Below are 17117 nucleotides of genomic sequence, written 5' to 3'. Positions count from 1 at the left end.
AGATAATGAAATTAGGTCACTGATTTAAGGCCCCACTTATCTTCTGTACTTTCTGTCATTGTGCAGTTGTCTGATTCCTGGAGGAGCCCATTCTAAGGGCACAGGCCTGAGTTACAGAAAGAAGTCCATTCCAAGGCACAGGCCCTAGATTCAGGAAGAAAAAGTCAGTGAAGTCCCAACCAATGGAAAACCAGGCAGTTCTCTCCTATTCTCATAGCTGCTAAAGGAGAAAGGGCTGAGGAAAATAAACGAACTGACCAATTTCTCCTGCGTGTTCTTACGAACAGAATAATAGGTAGAGAGCAGAATATTGTAGCGAGTAGTAAATTCAAGGCAAATGAATGTAGTAATCATCCATAAAGACTGATTTATTTATTCAACAAATATTTATTGGTCACAAAATGAATGCCAATGACCATGTTACCTGCTGGCAATACAGTGAGATGCTACTTCAATCCACTAAGATGGTTAGAATAAAAAGCAGGCACTAACAAGTGTTGGCAAGGATGCGGAGAAATGAGAACCCTCATACATTGTTCAGGGAATGTAAAATAATGCAATTATAAAATAATGCAACTGCTGTGAAAAACTGTTTGGCAGTTCCTCATAAAATTAAACATCGAATTGGCATATGACCCGGCAATTCTACTCCTAGGTATATACCCAAGAGAAATGAAAACATGGCCACACAAAAACTTGCACATGAATGTTTATAACAGCCTTGTCCTGTTGCCTTCAGAAAACTGAAACTCTTGAGTGTTTTATTTTTATTGTATTTCTTGATTCTTTTTTAAAAAATTCTCATCTGGGGATATGTTGTTATTGATTTTAGAGAGAGAGAAGGAGAGGGAGAGGGATGGGGGAGAGAGAGAAAGAGAGAGAGAGAGAGAGAGAGAGAGAGAGAGAGAGAGAGAAACATTGGTGTGAGAAAGAAACATCAATTGGTTGCCTCCTGTAAGTGCCCCTACTGGGGATTGAACCCACAACCTGGGTATGTGCCCTAACCAAGAATCAAACACGTGTCCTTCAGTGCACAGGACAATGCTCCAACCATCTGAGCCACACTGGCCAGGGCTTTCTTGATTCTTTGAATAAAGAGACAAAAATCCCATTTTTAAACAGATATCCTCAGCAAGAAAGTGTGAGGTAATGAGTCTTCGCTAGCAGCCAGCATCCCAGACTGATCTACAGAGAAGCATCCTTCTCATCATTTCTCTCCTCTTTCTTAGAACAAGAGAGATATCTGCAAGCCAACAATGAGGAATTCAACAGTATGTTTGGATATCCAGTGAGTATCAGGTCTCTGACTATTTCAGAAGGGTGCTGAAATTTCCCTCTAATATTCCCCTTTGTTGGTGGGGCAGGAACTTCATTGTAGATGTTCTGCTTTCTTTCACATTCCTATACATTGTGCAGTGAAGGCTCAGAACCAAAATTAATCCAGTGACCTAGGCTCAGGAATAATATATCTAATATTTTGGGTTTTATATATAACTCCTAGAAAAGAAATACTTGTTGCTTTTTCTAACACAGATGAAAGCATAGTTCCATAATTTTCTTTTTTCATTTAGACATCTATTATAATACAGATAGATCTACCTAATTCATTTAATAGCAGCATAGTTTTCCATTATATTGATACTAGAGGCCCAGTGCACAAAATTCATACATGGGTAGGGTCCCTAGGCCTGGCCTGCAATCAGGTTCCCTGCCTCCCAGCCTCCCCGCCTCCTCCTTCCTTGCTCCACCCCGCCTTAGCCACTGGTTGCCTGCCATGTTCCGTGCCACCCCCCTGGTGGTCAGCATATGTCATAGCAAGCAATCGAACTCCCAGTCTCCTGGTCATACTCACCAGGGGACAATTTGCATATTAGCCTTTTATTATATAGGACTAGAGGCCCGGTGCACAAAAATTTGTGCACTGGACGGGGAGGGGGGTAAGGGGGTGTCCCTCAGCCTCACTTGTGCCCTTTCACAGTCTGGGAACCCTCGGGAGATAACCACCTGCTGGCTTAGGCCTGCTCCCCGGGTGGCAGATGGCAGGCCCGATCCCTGGGTGCCTGCCCCGCCTCCCCAGGTCGCGCACACAGCAGGGCCGATCCGGGGGTTGGGGCGCTGCCCTGGGTTGCGCACACGGCAGGGTCGATCCGGGGGTTGGGGCGCCGCCCCGGGTCGCGCACACGGCAGGGTCGATCCGGGGTTTGGGGCGCTGCCCCGGGTCACGCACATGGCAGGGTCGATCCGGGGGTTGGGGCGCTGCCCTGGGTCGCGCACACGGCAGGGTCGATCCGGGGGTTGGGGCGCTGCCCTGGGTCGGGTCGCACATGGGATGCCCCGGGTCAGGTCGCACACGGGACTCCCTGGGCGGGTCACACACAGACACCTGCCACCCTGGGTCGCAGATAGCAGGCCCGGATGGTGGCAGGGCAGGCGGGATGGCGCTGTCCCGCCCTGCCTGCAGTATACAAATTAGCCACCATCTTTGTTGGTTAATTTGCATATCGCGCTGATTAGCCAATGGGAGGCATAGCGAAGGTATGGTCAATTACCATGTTTGTCTATTATTAGATAGGATACCTTAATTTATTTTACCAGTTTTCTATTGATGAACATTTAAAATGTCTTCATCACCCTGGCCATTGTGGCTCAGTGATTAGAATGTTGGCCCACAGACTGAAGGATCACTGGTTTGATTCTCAGTCAAAGGCACATACCTGGGTTTCAGGTTCATTCCCCAGCCATAGTTGGGGTATGTCCAGGAGGCAACCAATAGTTAATGAATAAATAAACAGAGTTGACTGATTCCATTTCCTTGACCCTACCCAGTGTTCATTTTCCTCCTATTTCTCTAATTTCTTCCATTCCTACCCCTTTTCCTCTTCCCAGCCCCTAAATACTGATTTCCATTATGTACTTGGCCTTCTGTTCTCTTTTATTGCCCCATTTAGCCATCAATCAAATACCCTGTCCAAATAAATAAAGAGCCCAAACCAAATTCCACCACCTCTATCATGCTTAAATTTTATCACATGTGCCAGAATAACTAAACACTGAGAAAGTTCAGAGTTAAGCAGATGTTCTACATTTTTGAGATATTGCTTCTGACTTGACATTTAAGAGTAGAACAAAACACTCTAGTTGCCAAGTTAGTAAAGAAGTACTGATACTTCTATCTTGAGACAGAATCAGCATGGCTTTTGTCTTCATTTGCTAAACCAATGCTACCCAAATGAAATACATTAATTAGCTTTAAAAATCAATTGAATAATCAATAGTGACAGCCAGCTGCTTCAGTAAGGCAAAAGATGAAATGGTCTTTGGGTCCAAGTATCAGAGCCATCTGGACTTAGACACCAAAAATCCAAGGTATCTTATCTTATCTAATAAAAGAGAAACATGCAAAAAAAAAAAAGAGAGAGAAACATGCAAATTGACCGTATCTTTGCTACACTCACAAGCCACGCCCACCAGCCAATCAGAGCGACTATATGCAAATTAACCCAACCAAGATGGCAGCTGGCAGCCACGGAGCTGGAGCAAGCAGGAGACTTGGTTGCCCCAGTGATGGAGGAAGCCAAGCTTCCCACCTGCCCTGGCCAGCTGTCGGCTCCACTCAAGGCAACAAAGTTTCAGTTATAGAAGATAAATAAACCCCAGATACCTGCTTCCAGCCAGCCTCCACTGAGAGCTTGGGTGGCTGGGGGGCTTGGCCAGCCTGCAAACAGCCATCAGCCCCTCACCCAGACTGGCCAGGCACCCCAGCAGGACCCCCCTCCCTGAAGGGGGTGTGGCCAGCCTGAAAACGGCCCTTAGACCCTCACCCAGGCTGGCCAGGCACACCAGCGGGACCCCCACCCTGATCTGGGACACCCTTCATGGCAAACCAGCCAGCCCCCACCCATGCACCAGGCCTCTATCCTATATAATAAAAGGGTAATATGCAAATTGACCCTAACAGCAGAATTACTGGTCACTATGACACACACTGACCACCAGGGGGCAGATGCTCAATGCAGGAGCTGCCCCCTGGTGATCAGTGCGCTCCCACAAGGGGAGCTCTGCTCAGCCACAAGCCAGGCTGACAGCTGCCAGTACAGCGGTGGTGGTGGGAGCCTCTCCCGCCTCCTCAGCAGTGCTAAGGATGTCCGACTGCAGCTTAGGCCTGCTCCCCGCTGGTAAGTGGACATCCCCCGAGGGCTCCCGGGCTGCCAGAGAGATGTCTGACTGCCAGCTTAGGCCCAATCCCCCAGGGAGTGGGCCTAAGCCAGCAGGTGGACATCCCCTGAGGGGTCCCAGACTTCAAGAGGGCACAGGCTGGGCTGAGGGACCCCGCTGAGTACACAAATTTTTGTGCACCGGGCCTCTAGTAATCGTAATCAAAGAAAACTATTTCTATGTTATAATAACATACTCTCAGGACTAGGATGGCCCTTATAGATCATTTAGTTAGAACTCCATGCAAGACAAATTTCTGAGCTTCTTGGGAATAGATCTTGTTTAGTTGTTTTTCAGCTTCTACTAGTATAGCCCAACATAGGGCTGTGAACAGAGCAAGCCTTGAGAAATGTATTGTTCAATTGATTGTTAATTGGAGAAATTATGAAGAAAATAAAGAAAAACACTAAGGAAACCTTAGTTTTGGCTTGGATCTCTAGACTCCTAAATGCTAAGCTATTTGACCAGTTTCTCTTCCCTTGGGAAATAGACCTTGGGCAAGTCTTGGCTGGGTAGCCTATCTAGCCTTCCTGGGCAAGGTTTAGCCTCGGGACTGAATGATTTTGGTTCTCCAAAAGGACGCTGATGTCTTCCCAAGGCAGGGCCCAGCAAGATTCCTCATACTTGAGTAGTATCTGTACTCCAGGCCTGTAGGTGGGTTTATTCTTTTCTTTAGGCTTTATAGATGGAGGAGGTGGAGGAGAAGCCCTTTTTTGTAGGGAATTACTTGGTCTCATTCTTCTGCTTTTCTTGAGCGCTTAGATTCAAGCTCTGACATCTTAGATCAAATGATTATAGACTCAAAGATAAAAAGAAAGATGGTTCTGTCAACATCTTCAGATTGGGACTGAAGAGGTAGCAAGTTCCCATTTTCACTTAGCAAAACAACAGCTTAGATGTAGGCCAAAACTATTCAAACTCTCTCAGGACAATTGAGGGGCAGATGATTTTCTAATGCTAACAGCAACCAATGTCGGAACCTTCAGTGGGCTAGGGGTGAAAGACAGTAATTTGCTTTTGGCATTGACATCCTTCAGCAATGAAACCAGCATGTAAAGACACACCAAAATGAGTTTTCCAGACTAAGAAAACCTTCATTAGAGAACTCTGGAGTGGAGCAAACACAAATAACTTGCCTATTTAGAAGTGAGGAGGACCTTAGAGGCCAGAGGGTAAGATGAAATGGAAGGATTTATGATTCTAAGAAGAAAATGTATTTGGATGGCTACACAAGTGGACTGAATCTCAGGGGACAGCACGATCCCAAGTCTGCAACTTTTTGTCCCAGCCTACCTGACAGAAAGTGATCTTTGGCAAATAACTTCGGCAATTTACTCATCCTCAAAAGGTGATCATATAGTATTCCCTCATAGGGTTGTTTTGAGGATTAAATAAGTTGCTACATATAAAATGATTAGAACACTGCCTTGCAGGTAATAAATATTCACTAAGTGTATGTTTTCATTGTTGATTTTATCATTTTCAATAGTGTCAATAAACAAAGAATTCTCTCCAGTGCAGAAATACGTTCTGCCTCCCCCAAAAATCCGATATTGATGAGCCTCGACAACTTTGCATCTCTAGACCACTCTAGGCCTCAAAGAAAACATTGCAGGAGGGGAAGACAAATACTCTTTTCCTTCCTTTGGTAGGGGATTGTGGCTTTTTACCATTTCAGAATGGCCTTGGTCCTTTTTGTTAAGCCTGGGAGGTGGGAGTCTTTTGTTTCTCTAATTGTGCTTGTTTTCTTTTACTCACAGAACAATACCATCAAGACCTCAAAATATAATATCTTTAACTTCTTGCCCTTGAACCTATTTGAACAGTTCCAGAGACTCGCCAATGCATATTTTCTCGTTTTGCTAATCCTACAGGTATTGCCTTTGGGACCTTTTCCACAGAACATTTTATCAACCTCTCTGGGGTCAGGTTGTATAATCCACCCTTCTCATCCCTAAACTGAGAAATGCCCTCTCTCATTAGGTAACAGGCAAGTGGATGGCTGGGATCTCGGGCCAGGCCTCTAGAGTAGCTTTGGTCAGGATTAGCCAGGATGAAACAAGCCTCTCCAGGAGGAAGGAAACAAGGTCACTGGATCCCAAGGAATGGGGGCTCCTCATTATGGCTGCATGGCCACAGTTCAGCCTGACCGTAAGAGGCTAAAGACTCTTCACCCCAACCACAGCTACATCCCTCTTCCTCCTTCTTGTCCCAGCCTACCCGACAGAAAGTTAAAATGCAGGCATGCTGCCGAAGGAGCATGGTCTAGAACAGCCGTGGGCAAACTACGGCCCGCGGCCGGGTCCGGCCCGTTTGAAATGAATAAAACTAAAAAAAAAAAAAAGACCGTACCCTTTTATGTAATAATGTTTACTTTGAATTTATATTAGTTCACACAAACACTCCATCCATACTTTTGTTCCGGCCCTCCGGTCCAGTTTAAGAACCCATTGTGGCCCTCAAGTCAAAAAGTTTGCCCACCCCTGGTCTAGAACATAAGAATATCAGCATAGAGCAAGGAAGTAGGACAGGGTGGGCCCAAATTAGGAGAGAGGGAGGATCATCTCATTTTCCTTGTGCTGAAGAAGTGTGGGAGGTTCTGTGGTTTTCCCATGTCCATTCTTACCCACCTATCCCCAGCACCCTCATTTTCACAGGAGAAATGGCCCTTAGCCATCAAAACAAATGTGGTAGAGTTCAGGACACATAGGTAGCAACTTAGAGTCTCTTCTTTTTTCCTTAGTCCTTGGGAGATGTTTACTTATATTTGGGGATTATATGAAGGCTGCAAACTGAAAAGCAACCAGGATAGTTGAATTCATTACGAACCTATGGAGATGAAAGTGGTGTTGTGGGAAGGGAAGTATATTGTCCTTTAAGCTTTCTGACCCAAGTTTCTCTCCCTTCCCTCTCACAGTTGATTCCCCAAATCTCCTCCTTGGCCTGGTACACAACTGTGATACCTCTGATAGTGGTGCTGTCCATAACAGCAGTGAAAGATGCCATCGATGACCTGGTAACGTGGCTTTCTAGGCCTTCAGTTCCTCACCACCTAGTCAGACTGGGGGGGCAAGAAGGACTCCCCAGAACTAGCTAGTGCTAAGAAGAAGCACTGAATGGAGAGAGGAATATGTAATTTTCATAGGCCCAGGATTGGTGGTCTATGCATGGCCAGAAAGAGGCAATGCAAGGCTATTCTCTGTCTTCCTATTACGACCACTCAGCCCCTTTTCCAGGCTTCCTTCCATTTCCTTTTTAATAACTCGCCTCTTCTTTCACTCCCCTCTTAGCTTTCTCTGGGTTTGCTCTCATCCTTTCTCCATTCGCTCTTCTCTTGTTTTTATATCTATCTTCCCTTCATCCTTCGGTCTCCTCCTCCCTCTTTTTCCTGTTCTCATCTTCCCTTTGCACATTTCATTTCTCCTCTCCAACTCTCCCTATTTCCCTTTCCAACTTTCAAACTTTTTTGTGTGTGTTTTTTTTGTGTTTTGTTGTTAATCCTCACTTTTAGGGAGAGTGGAAGAGAGAGGGAAAGACAGAGAAACATTGATGTGAGAGAAACTCATCTATTGGTTGCCTCCTACACAAGTCCCGACCAGGGCTCGGGCCAGGGAGGAGGCTGCAACCAGGGTACTTGCCCTTGACCAAATCGAAACCGGGACCCTTTGGTCTGCAGGCTGACGCTCTATCTGCTGAGCCAAACCTGCTAAGGCTCAAATTATTTTTTTAATATATTTTTATTGATTTCAGAGAGGAAGGGAGAGAAAGAGAAAGATAGAAACATCAATGATGAGAATCACTGATCGGCTGCCTCCTGTACACCCTATACTGGGAATCGAGCCTGCAACCCAGGCATGTGCCCTGACTAGGAATTGAATTGTGACCTCCAGGTCAACCACTGAGCCACACTGGCTGGGCTCCCTTTCTGACTTTCAATGCTATTAAGTATGCACCGCCAGGAACCCTCTGATTTGAGAAAGCCTTATGACTCTTCCTGTCCTTGGGGGTAGAAACTGGCTCCCAGTGAGTGCTGCATAGCTTCCTCTTCGCAGCAGGTCCTGCATAGAAGGGTGAGGGTGAGGACCCAGTACCATGCCTACTAGTGGGATTTGGGAAGCCAGTGCTATTGACCTGCTTGCATCTTCCATAAGAGAGTTCTGATTTTACCAGAATAGATATTTAGAGCAAAGTTTGAGAGAAGGATGTTTCTCCAGCTCTTTAACTCTGTAACTCTTTAAACCCAGAATCAGCACATGGTTTAAATTTCAATTGTAACTCAAGTCACAATGTAAAAATGGTACTTTATTTTTCTATAACTAAACTCAATATTGCTGATAACAACCACCCTACCCTTTTTAAAGAACAAAACACTTAACTTGCCAATTCAGAATAACCCATTTACTTCTGGTTTAGAACTCAATCTCTTTAGGATAAATATTCTGACCAATTCAGGATTCTCTCTGCCTCCTTCCCAGTCCTACCCTTTTCTCAGGGAGAAATCTCAACTGAAAGGAGGGGATTCATGTGACTCCTAGCACCAGGACATACCCTGTATTTGTCCCCCTTCTATTTGGTCTTTGCATAGATGACTGAGCAGAGCTGCTATTGAAAAAGTTTATGGAGTTCTTATTCATCCACTGTAGGCTTCTGAATGTGGACCATGGTTGGGGATGGGATGGGAGTATGCTTAAGGATAATTAGCTTTCCCTGCACCTACCAAGAAGTATGAGACTCTCATCCTGCCCATGTTTTTGCATTCTCTCCTCTGTGGCCTTTGATATAAGTTGTTTGTTCTCATCCCCTGGGCTTTGGCTTTTGATCTTTAAAGCCAAGATTTTCTCTCTTTCTTCTCCCTTGGTTCTTTTTCAGAATTCCCTTTTCAGCTTCTCAAAGACAATCAGCCTCTTGGCCTGTGGTGGGTTTTTTTTAATGTTTTTTTTATTGATTTTTAGAGAGAGAGGAAGGGAGAGGGATAGAGAAAGCGTCGATGAGATAATTGTGGAATGACTTTGGGGGGTCGAGGAAAATTTCAAAGAGGGTGAACTATATTGGATAATATTTCAAAATATTAAGTTTCTACGTGCCATTTGCTCAATTCTATTACCTGAACTTTTTTTTTTTTGTATAATTTTAGAAAAGGCACCAAAATGACAATCAGGTCAACAACCGTTCTGTTCTGGTCCTGATGAATGGCAGGTAAGTCCTTCCACTCCGAAGCTAGTTTAGTCAGGACCGGCTCTGGGGGAGGGTTGGCCTTGTGAACACTTGATGTCCTGGGGACTTTGGAAAGGTAGTTCAGGACAGTAAAAAGAACCTCAGATTGGACATAAGAAGAATTTGTTTCTATGTCTAGCATACCCTGAACGCACCAAATGACCTCAGACCTTTCTGGACCTCACATTTCTTATCTATAAAGTAGAGATCATATTCTCTACCTTAGAGGATGTTTATGACAATAAAAATGAAATAATATATATTACAGCAATTAATAAATTATGACATGGTATTAGTGTGCCAGTGGTTATTATTAGTGCAGAGGTCAGCATGGAGACATCTGTCTTTAGAACCTCAGTGGATTTTAAGATGGTTTATTGGCCATTCTTTCTGTAGCCTTTGGCCAGACCATCTTTTTGTTAACAATCTAAAGAAAGTATTGGCATTGACCCCACTGCTGTGGTGTTTGGTCACAGCTATCTCAAGTGTTAGGTCAATGTTTCTATTTGGTGGGGTGTTGCAAAATTTGAGCAATTCACTTATGGCAGGAATGGAGAGAGGCAGGAATAATTCCTATAGAAAGCAAAATATGAAAACTGTCATAAGAGGTACAAAAATTATTATAAGAATTAATAAAAATGAGCAATCATAGCTGGTTAAAGGAATCAAGGAAGACTTTTGGGAGGAGCTGATGTTTGTGCTAGGCTTTAAGAGAAGGGGAAGAATTCAACAAATAGAGATTGTATGAGAGGAAAAGTGACCAGTGGGTGCAGAAAGTATTGGCATTCTTATGTTGCTTTATATAGGAATTATTCCTGCCTCTCTCCATTCCTGCCATAAGTGAATTGCTCAAATTTTGCAACACGCCACCAAATATAAACATTGACCTAACACTTGAGATAGCTATGACCAAACACCACAGCGATGGGGTCAATGTCAATGCAAAGAAATACAACCCTGAAGGAATTCATGATTGAGGTCCAGTCTTTTTTCACATAGGCCTTATAGAACACCCAGTAACTATAGTTTTAATCAGATAATTCTATGATGTGAAGTTCTTGGAGATCTAATCCTTTTATTTATTGTGGTTGCTGATCCTTACTCAAGGTGGATTATCTCCTCAAGTGTTTTGATCTATTGAAGCCTTTCATAAGTACCACCAAAAAAGGCAGTAGTGAGTCAAAAGAACATTTTAGAAGAACATAGAGATAAAGAGAAAAGACAAAAGTGAGTGTTGTAGAAATTTGCAAGGCTAGGGAGTTACTGATCAAATGAAGTAATTTGAGCACTTGGGTTTTGTAAGATTTTTGAAGAATTTGTCAGAGAGTGGTGTTGTGGTGGGAGTTCACTAGCAGGGCCCCGACTTGACTTAGTCTCCCCGTGAGTGTCTAATTAATTGAACATTGGCAGTGAGGCTGGTTGTTGAAACAGTCTATATTCCAAAAGTAGCTTTCTTCAGAGCACATGGGTCTGAGCAGAGCGGTTACTATAAAAGTTTGTCTGTTTTGCAAGTTGTGATTTCTGTTGTTTTCATTTCTCAATAGTTTTGGTTAAAGCACATCCTAGTGGAACTTTCTTTATGGGCAATCTAAGTGGCCTGAGTTCAGGTGGTATCCCTCCCAGGGTTTTTTTGTTTGCTTTTGCCAAGTAACTCATGGGTATCACCTATTCCCATACTTCATGAGAGTACAGATTCTCAGGGGAGTCCTCCACTCCCTGGCCCCAACCCTCCAGGGTAAAATAGACAAACTTTCTTGCCAATGAGTTGATTTTTTTTTTTAGACCACCTTTTTTCTAATGGTGTTGCCCTTTCCAGAGTCTTGGCTTTATGAGGGGTTCTTAGTTCCAGCTCTCTGCCTCTAAGGATCCTAAGGCTTAATCTCTTGGCCGTTTAGGGGGCTAAAGTAAAACTCAAGTTCCTAATTATTAATCCTGACTGGCAATCCCCTCCCCCACTCAGGGCAAGAACAGCTTCAGAAAATACTTCTGTTCTGAATTTCAGTCCTGTCTTTTTTCCTGGCTCTTCACTTTGTGTTAAATATAGCTTTGCTTTTGAAAAAATGTTGGCTTTATTTTATCTAGCACTTCTAAGTATTTGTGTTAGGAAAAGTACCCGAGTGTTATGGAACGTCAGGAGGTACCATTCACATAAAACAGAACAAATATGAATGATCTCCTCTGCCGTCCAAGCAATGCCTTCTCTATCTATATGACCACATTTGCTAAACCAAAAGGTAGAATGAAATGCTTGGAAATTAAAAATGTACTTATGGCACAATAAGACTGAATATTTTAAATTGGGAGGGGATACCTCCCCGTCTCCTGAATTTGGGACACATGGTTGTTATAATATCCAGGAACAAAGTAGTAATAGTTTGACAGCTCCTTGTATAACAAAATATAAATTTTTGTTTTAAAAACATATATAACAATACATAATACAAATGTAATATAAATACACATGATACAACATTTAAAATTTTTATTTTAAAAACATACATTTAAAAGGTTATATGTGTAAGCTTTTATCTACAGGAGAAGCCCGAATGCTGTAGTGCTGTGTTGTACTGGTGAAAATCATGGCAGACAGAATGCCAGAGAACTGGCAAAAATGAATGTTGACTCAAGACAAAATAAAACACTCACATGTTTTTCTCCAAAGCTTACAGCTACTACCCTTTAGTACTATCCCCCTGATTTGAAAATTAGGAACAAAATAAATAAACATATTGAGATTTATCTGCATAGAGATGATACTTGAAACCAAAGGAAAAAGGTTCAAGGATCTATAAATAATGATTTTGTAACGACATAATGATTATGTTTATACTATAATAATAAAAGAAAGTTGAATTTTAATAAGATTTAAAGAAATATAACCCTGGAATTTGAAGAAAAAATTGGGTCACATTCTTGATTGTAGCAGTGATGCATCACAAACTGATTTGGTCGTCCTCTGAGCCTTGAGTTCATCTTAGCTTTTTTTTTTTTCTTTGATTGTCAAAGCAGAACTTTGGGGGGGATTCTCAGAGCAGGTATTCAAGGGTTATTTTCTTATAGGATGGAGAAGAAAAAATGGATGAATATCCAAGTGGGAGATATAATAAAATTAGAAAATAATCAGCCTGTCACAGTGAGTACCTCCTTGGGCTTTTTCTTTTTCTCTTTTGGCTTGAGTGTACAAGGGAACCCTTTTAGCACTTCTGCTGCCACTGCTTTAGGGGACTTCCATCTGCCTCGCTTTGCCTGCAGAGATCAACAGTTCCTGTGATTAGAAGCTTGTTCTCGTCCCCTCTCACCATAGCTACAGACAATGTGAGACTAGTTCTGGAGAGGGGTATATGGTAGCAGTGATGGGTCCTAGACAAAGAGGGTAACTGCTCTTGTCACACTGGAATGTTAAAAGTCCGCCTTCCTGCTTTCCTTATTTTCTCTGACTTTTCTAACCACAGGCTGATATACTATTACTCTCTAGCAGTGAGCCCTACAGTATGACATACATAGAAACAGCAGAACTGGATGGGTAAGTGTTCCCTCCTAATGTCCATTAAAGTGATTGAGGCAGCTTAGAGTGATTTTTCACTGAGGGAGAACATGATGCCAAGAACGAATTGTATTCTCATGTGGAAGTACTAAAGAGGCTAGAAATATCCAGCTAAGAGAAGATAGGAGGCCAGACTCTTGGGACCTCAAGTCTAAGGCTAAGCTCTTGACAGCATTAACTGAGCATTCACTGGGTACAGAATCTGGGCAAATAAACTTCATATTCTCCATCTCTAAACTGGAGACACTGTCTGGCTGTATTTAATAATGCTGAGTGACAGAAAAGAGGTTAACAGAACTTTAAATTTTCAGAATAGAGTTCCAAAGTTTCCGGGCCAGTAGGAGATAACTATTTACTGATAAAACACCATGTTCTATTAAGGATTTAAGGTAGAAATTTATTAGCATACAAAAGCTAAGGTCTTAGGATGATAGAGGCCCTCTTCAGAGAGCCTGCCCTATAGAGTTTTGAATGGATCTGCATTCTCACAACTATTCCTCTTGGTGTCCACAAGCTTTTTGAAATATGGCTTCTATTTTTGCTTCTGTCTCTGTGCATTCCTATATCAGCACATGGTTAATTGGGATCCCCTCAGGAGTTCTGTAAATATTTATGAAGTGATGAGTTTGTTTACTTGAAGGTGTGTGCAGGTTTTAACAGGGCATGCCCCTTATTCTTGAAGGGAGCAGGTGCCTCCTCCACATTGTTTTGTGATGTTTCTTCAGCTACTCTAGAGCATCTATTCAGCAAGATCTTGTGGGTTGTTTAAAAGAATCGTGGTGTATTGCAGTGAGAGAGGGGAGAGGGTGTGCTAAAAATAGCTTCCTTGTAGAGCCCTTTCACCTCAATACTGTCATTGAGAGAGAATAGTAGGAGTGACTTACAGCTCAAACCTATAGCCCAAGTTCTGTTGGCAATATCTATTTTCTAAAACTCCATGAAGAAGTAGGAGAAACTGGACCTATACTGCTGTTGTGTATGTGTCCTGTATGCTGGTTCTGTGTGCTTTACTCTAGTGAAACCAACCTGAAAGTGAAGCAGGCCATCCAGGTTACCAGTGAAATGGAAAATGACTTGAATCAGCTTTCTGCCTTTAATGGTAAGTTAGCATATAGGTTTGCCTGCCAAAATTTTTATCAGTATAGGAATAGTTAAATAAAGTTTTTATATTCATACAGTGAATTCTATATCACTTTTTATAAACAATATTCAAGTTGATATTTATTGACATGGAAAAATATTTGTATCACTAGAGGCTCAGTGCACGAAATTCATGCACTGGTGGGGGGGAAAGGGGGGGCATCCCTCAGCCTGGCCTGCGCCCTCTCGCAGTCCGGGAGCCCTTGGGGGATGTCTCACTGCCACGGAGGCAGGAGAGGCTCCCGCCACCACTGCTGCACTCGCCAACCATGAGCCCGGCTTCTGGGCTTCTGGCTGAGCAGTGCTCCCCCTGTGGGAGCGCACTGACCACCAGAGGGAAGCTCCTGCGTTGAACGTCTGCCCCCTGGTGGTCAGTGTGCATCATAGCAACAGTCGTTCTGTTGTTTGGTCAATTTGCATTTTAGCCTTTTATTATATAGGAATAGGATACTCATAAATGGAAAAATATTACAATAGATTGTGCTTAGTATATATAGCATAAACTTGTTTTCTGAGACATTTATGTTTATGAGTACATGTGTAGAAAAAAGTTGAAGGATGTACTTCAAAAGGTTAATAGCACTTATCTCTAGGCAATTGGTGAATTTTATTTCTCCTTTCTCCTTTTAATATTATATACATATTTACAAAAGGCATGTTTTTGCTTTACTAATCAGGAACAAGTCAAATTATTTTCATTTTGAAAATACTAGGTTTGCTTTTTTGTTGTTTTTTTTTTAGGTTTGCTTTAAGTTAAGTAGTTTAAAATTTTTTTTTCAGATTTAGAGCTCATATGATCTAGCAGTACTGATAGTGATAAGTTATCATGTGGGTTTTTCTCAGCTGTGACTCTCTCTGGATAACCATGTCACAAACAGAATTACTCTTCTCTGATGCCCAGAAACCATTGTCTGCCTTTCTAAGGGGAGCTGGTGAGAAATGGGCAGCATCTGAAATGGGGAGAGGATAGGATAAAGATTGTATGTATTTGGAAAGAGGGATGTTCTTTCCTCTTTTATGTTAAGCCTCCTTCTATCCTATTAGGAAAATCCTAGTTATAGAACCAGCACTCTTACTCCTTTTTTTTTTTTTTTTCAGGAGAAGTGAGGTGTGATGCTCCCAATAACAAGTTGGGCAGATTCACAGGAGTACTCACTTATAAGGGGAAAAACTACCTCCTGGACCTTGATAAGCTGCTGCTCCGAGGATGCGTCATCAGGAATACAGATTGGTGCTATGGCTTAGTGATTTATACTGGTACGTCTCCCTGGAGCCACAGTTAGACCCCAGCCTGCTGGATGTAGATATAGTACTCAGGTATATATCAGAACACTATGACTTTGAGACAGATAGAAAGGGAGGTGGATGGATGGATGGATAGATAGATTTAAAAAGAAAAGTTTTTTCTTAGGGAAAAAAAGACTTTTTCCCCCAAACAATGAGTTGCCCACATATCAGCTCTGCTTTTGTTAGAGGAAGGCTTTGTGCTCCAAATCATAACTGGACACAAGAGAAGGGATGCATAGAGAAGTACACATAGAATTGGCCTATGAAAGGGGAACTTGTAAAAGGGGAGTGTATACGTGTAGATTACTCCCATGAGGAGAGAATAAACACAGTGCTCATTATGGAGAAGAATGTAAACTCTTATGTGAAGGGTTCATGCCAAAGAAAAGGCACATGTGGATCATTAGCAGTGGCCTCTCTTGAGATGTCATTTAGGATCATAATCCCTTATACTTAATGAAGGATTTTCTTGGGTTATGATATGGTTCAGGAAAATGGAGAAACCTTCTGTGCTACTATATGCCCTCGGTGACAGTGGGTATTGCTGACAACAACCATAGTAAGATAGCATTCTGAAGGTAGCATCAAGGAACATTTACCACAGTGAGTTCTATTCAACTCAGAGCTCCCCTTCTGGAGAATTTACTCCTAGACTGGGGATCCTAGATGCCTCACTTCTGTGGAAAATAATGGGATCCAAGCCCTAGAGAGAAGCTTAAGAGTCCAGGGAGGCCTTGGTGGAACTGTCTTCATTGATTCTTGACCTATAAGTGGCAGCTTCTAGTCTACCTAGTCCCAAACTCAAAAGATTTAAAGTAGGCTTATTTTTTTCACTGTACTTAAGCAGCTACCCACACATATTGCTATGCATAAAAAGCTCATTTTCAGCAAAATATTTTTTCCCTTAAAGCAACAGCAGTGAAGTTGCCAACCAGCACAAATCTAGTTAAGGCTTCTCTCTGACTCTTGGTTGCATGGTAGTGAAAAATCTCTGGGGATTTGGGAAGTTCAGAACAGAGGAGTACTGATGCCACCTAGGGCCTCTCAAGGTATGCAGGGCAGAATTGGATTGCTGTTCCTGCTACATGATGTGTAAGTTCTACTGTGATCTCCACAGTCCTCCTGAAACCTGGGGCATTCTTTCTAAGAAGCCTTGGAAGATACTGTCCCTTGAGGCTTTCAGTCTCTCAGCCAACTTCTCATTAGTTCAAGACCTTCAAGGAATGCTTAAGAGGAAAGAACGGCATAGCTTATGTACTGCATCAGTTTGTCCACATACCAGGGAAGTTTCAGCTCCCTCATATGTAAACATTGATGGAATTCCTTCATTAGAGTAAGTATAAGACTAATAATCAGATGGTAAAAGGCCAGAGAAATTGCTACTTATACTTTCTTCTAAACCTCTTATGTTTTCTCTGCAACCATATCTCTCTAGTCAGAAATATCTAATTCTAGTGCGTGTGGTCATTAAAAGCTTTTTACTTCTGCTTACTATCTGCCCTGTCATGAAGAAATATGGATTTTCTGTCTCAGCTCCAAAGAAGTCTCAGATCTCCAGCTTCCACCTCAGAAGACGTTGCCTTTTCCTTTTTCCCTTTCTCAATTAGAAACTAAATAAAACTTGGTCCAACGGTGGGTTTTCTGAAAATAAAAATCTTATCAGAAAATCCCCTTTCTAAGCTATGTAAACCAGGTGGTAATGAGAGAGAAGCTGTGG

The 17117-nt window shown here is 42.6% G+C and overlaps 1 protein-coding gene across 1 annotated transcript in view; it reads left to right on the top strand.

The window, feature by feature from the left end:
• LOC139021080 (phospholipid-transporting ATPase FetA-like) overlaps positions 1 to 17117 on the top strand; it is an 80943-nt gene that overhangs the window by 22091 nt on the left and 41735 nt on the right. The window contains exons 5-12 of the mRNA XM_070431269.1: positions 1230 to 1288; positions 5976 to 6089; positions 7133 to 7231; positions 9350 to 9411; positions 12490 to 12562; positions 12882 to 12952; positions 13990 to 14072; positions 15212 to 15370. Coding sequence (XP_070287370.1) covers positions 1230 to 1288; positions 5976 to 6089; positions 7133 to 7231; positions 9350 to 9411; positions 12490 to 12562; positions 12882 to 12952; positions 13990 to 14072; positions 15212 to 15370 — 720 coding nt within the window. The remainder of the gene's footprint in view (positions 1 to 1229; positions 1289 to 5975; positions 6090 to 7132; positions 7232 to 9349; positions 9412 to 12489; positions 12563 to 12881; positions 12953 to 13989; positions 14073 to 15211; positions 15371 to 17117) is intronic.

The sequence above is a fragment of the Myotis yumanensis genome, unplaced genomic scaffold, assembly GCF_028538775.1.
Source record: "Myotis yumanensis isolate MYYU_CA2020_CCGP unplaced genomic scaffold, mMyoYum1.0.hap1 SCAF_12, whole genome shotgun sequence".
Classification (NCBI taxonomy): Eukaryota; Metazoa; Chordata; class Mammalia; order Chiroptera; family Vespertilionidae; genus Myotis; species Myotis yumanensis.
Note: the sequence above shows the minus strand (reverse complement) of the source record. Positions and strands in the feature narration are given on the sequence as shown.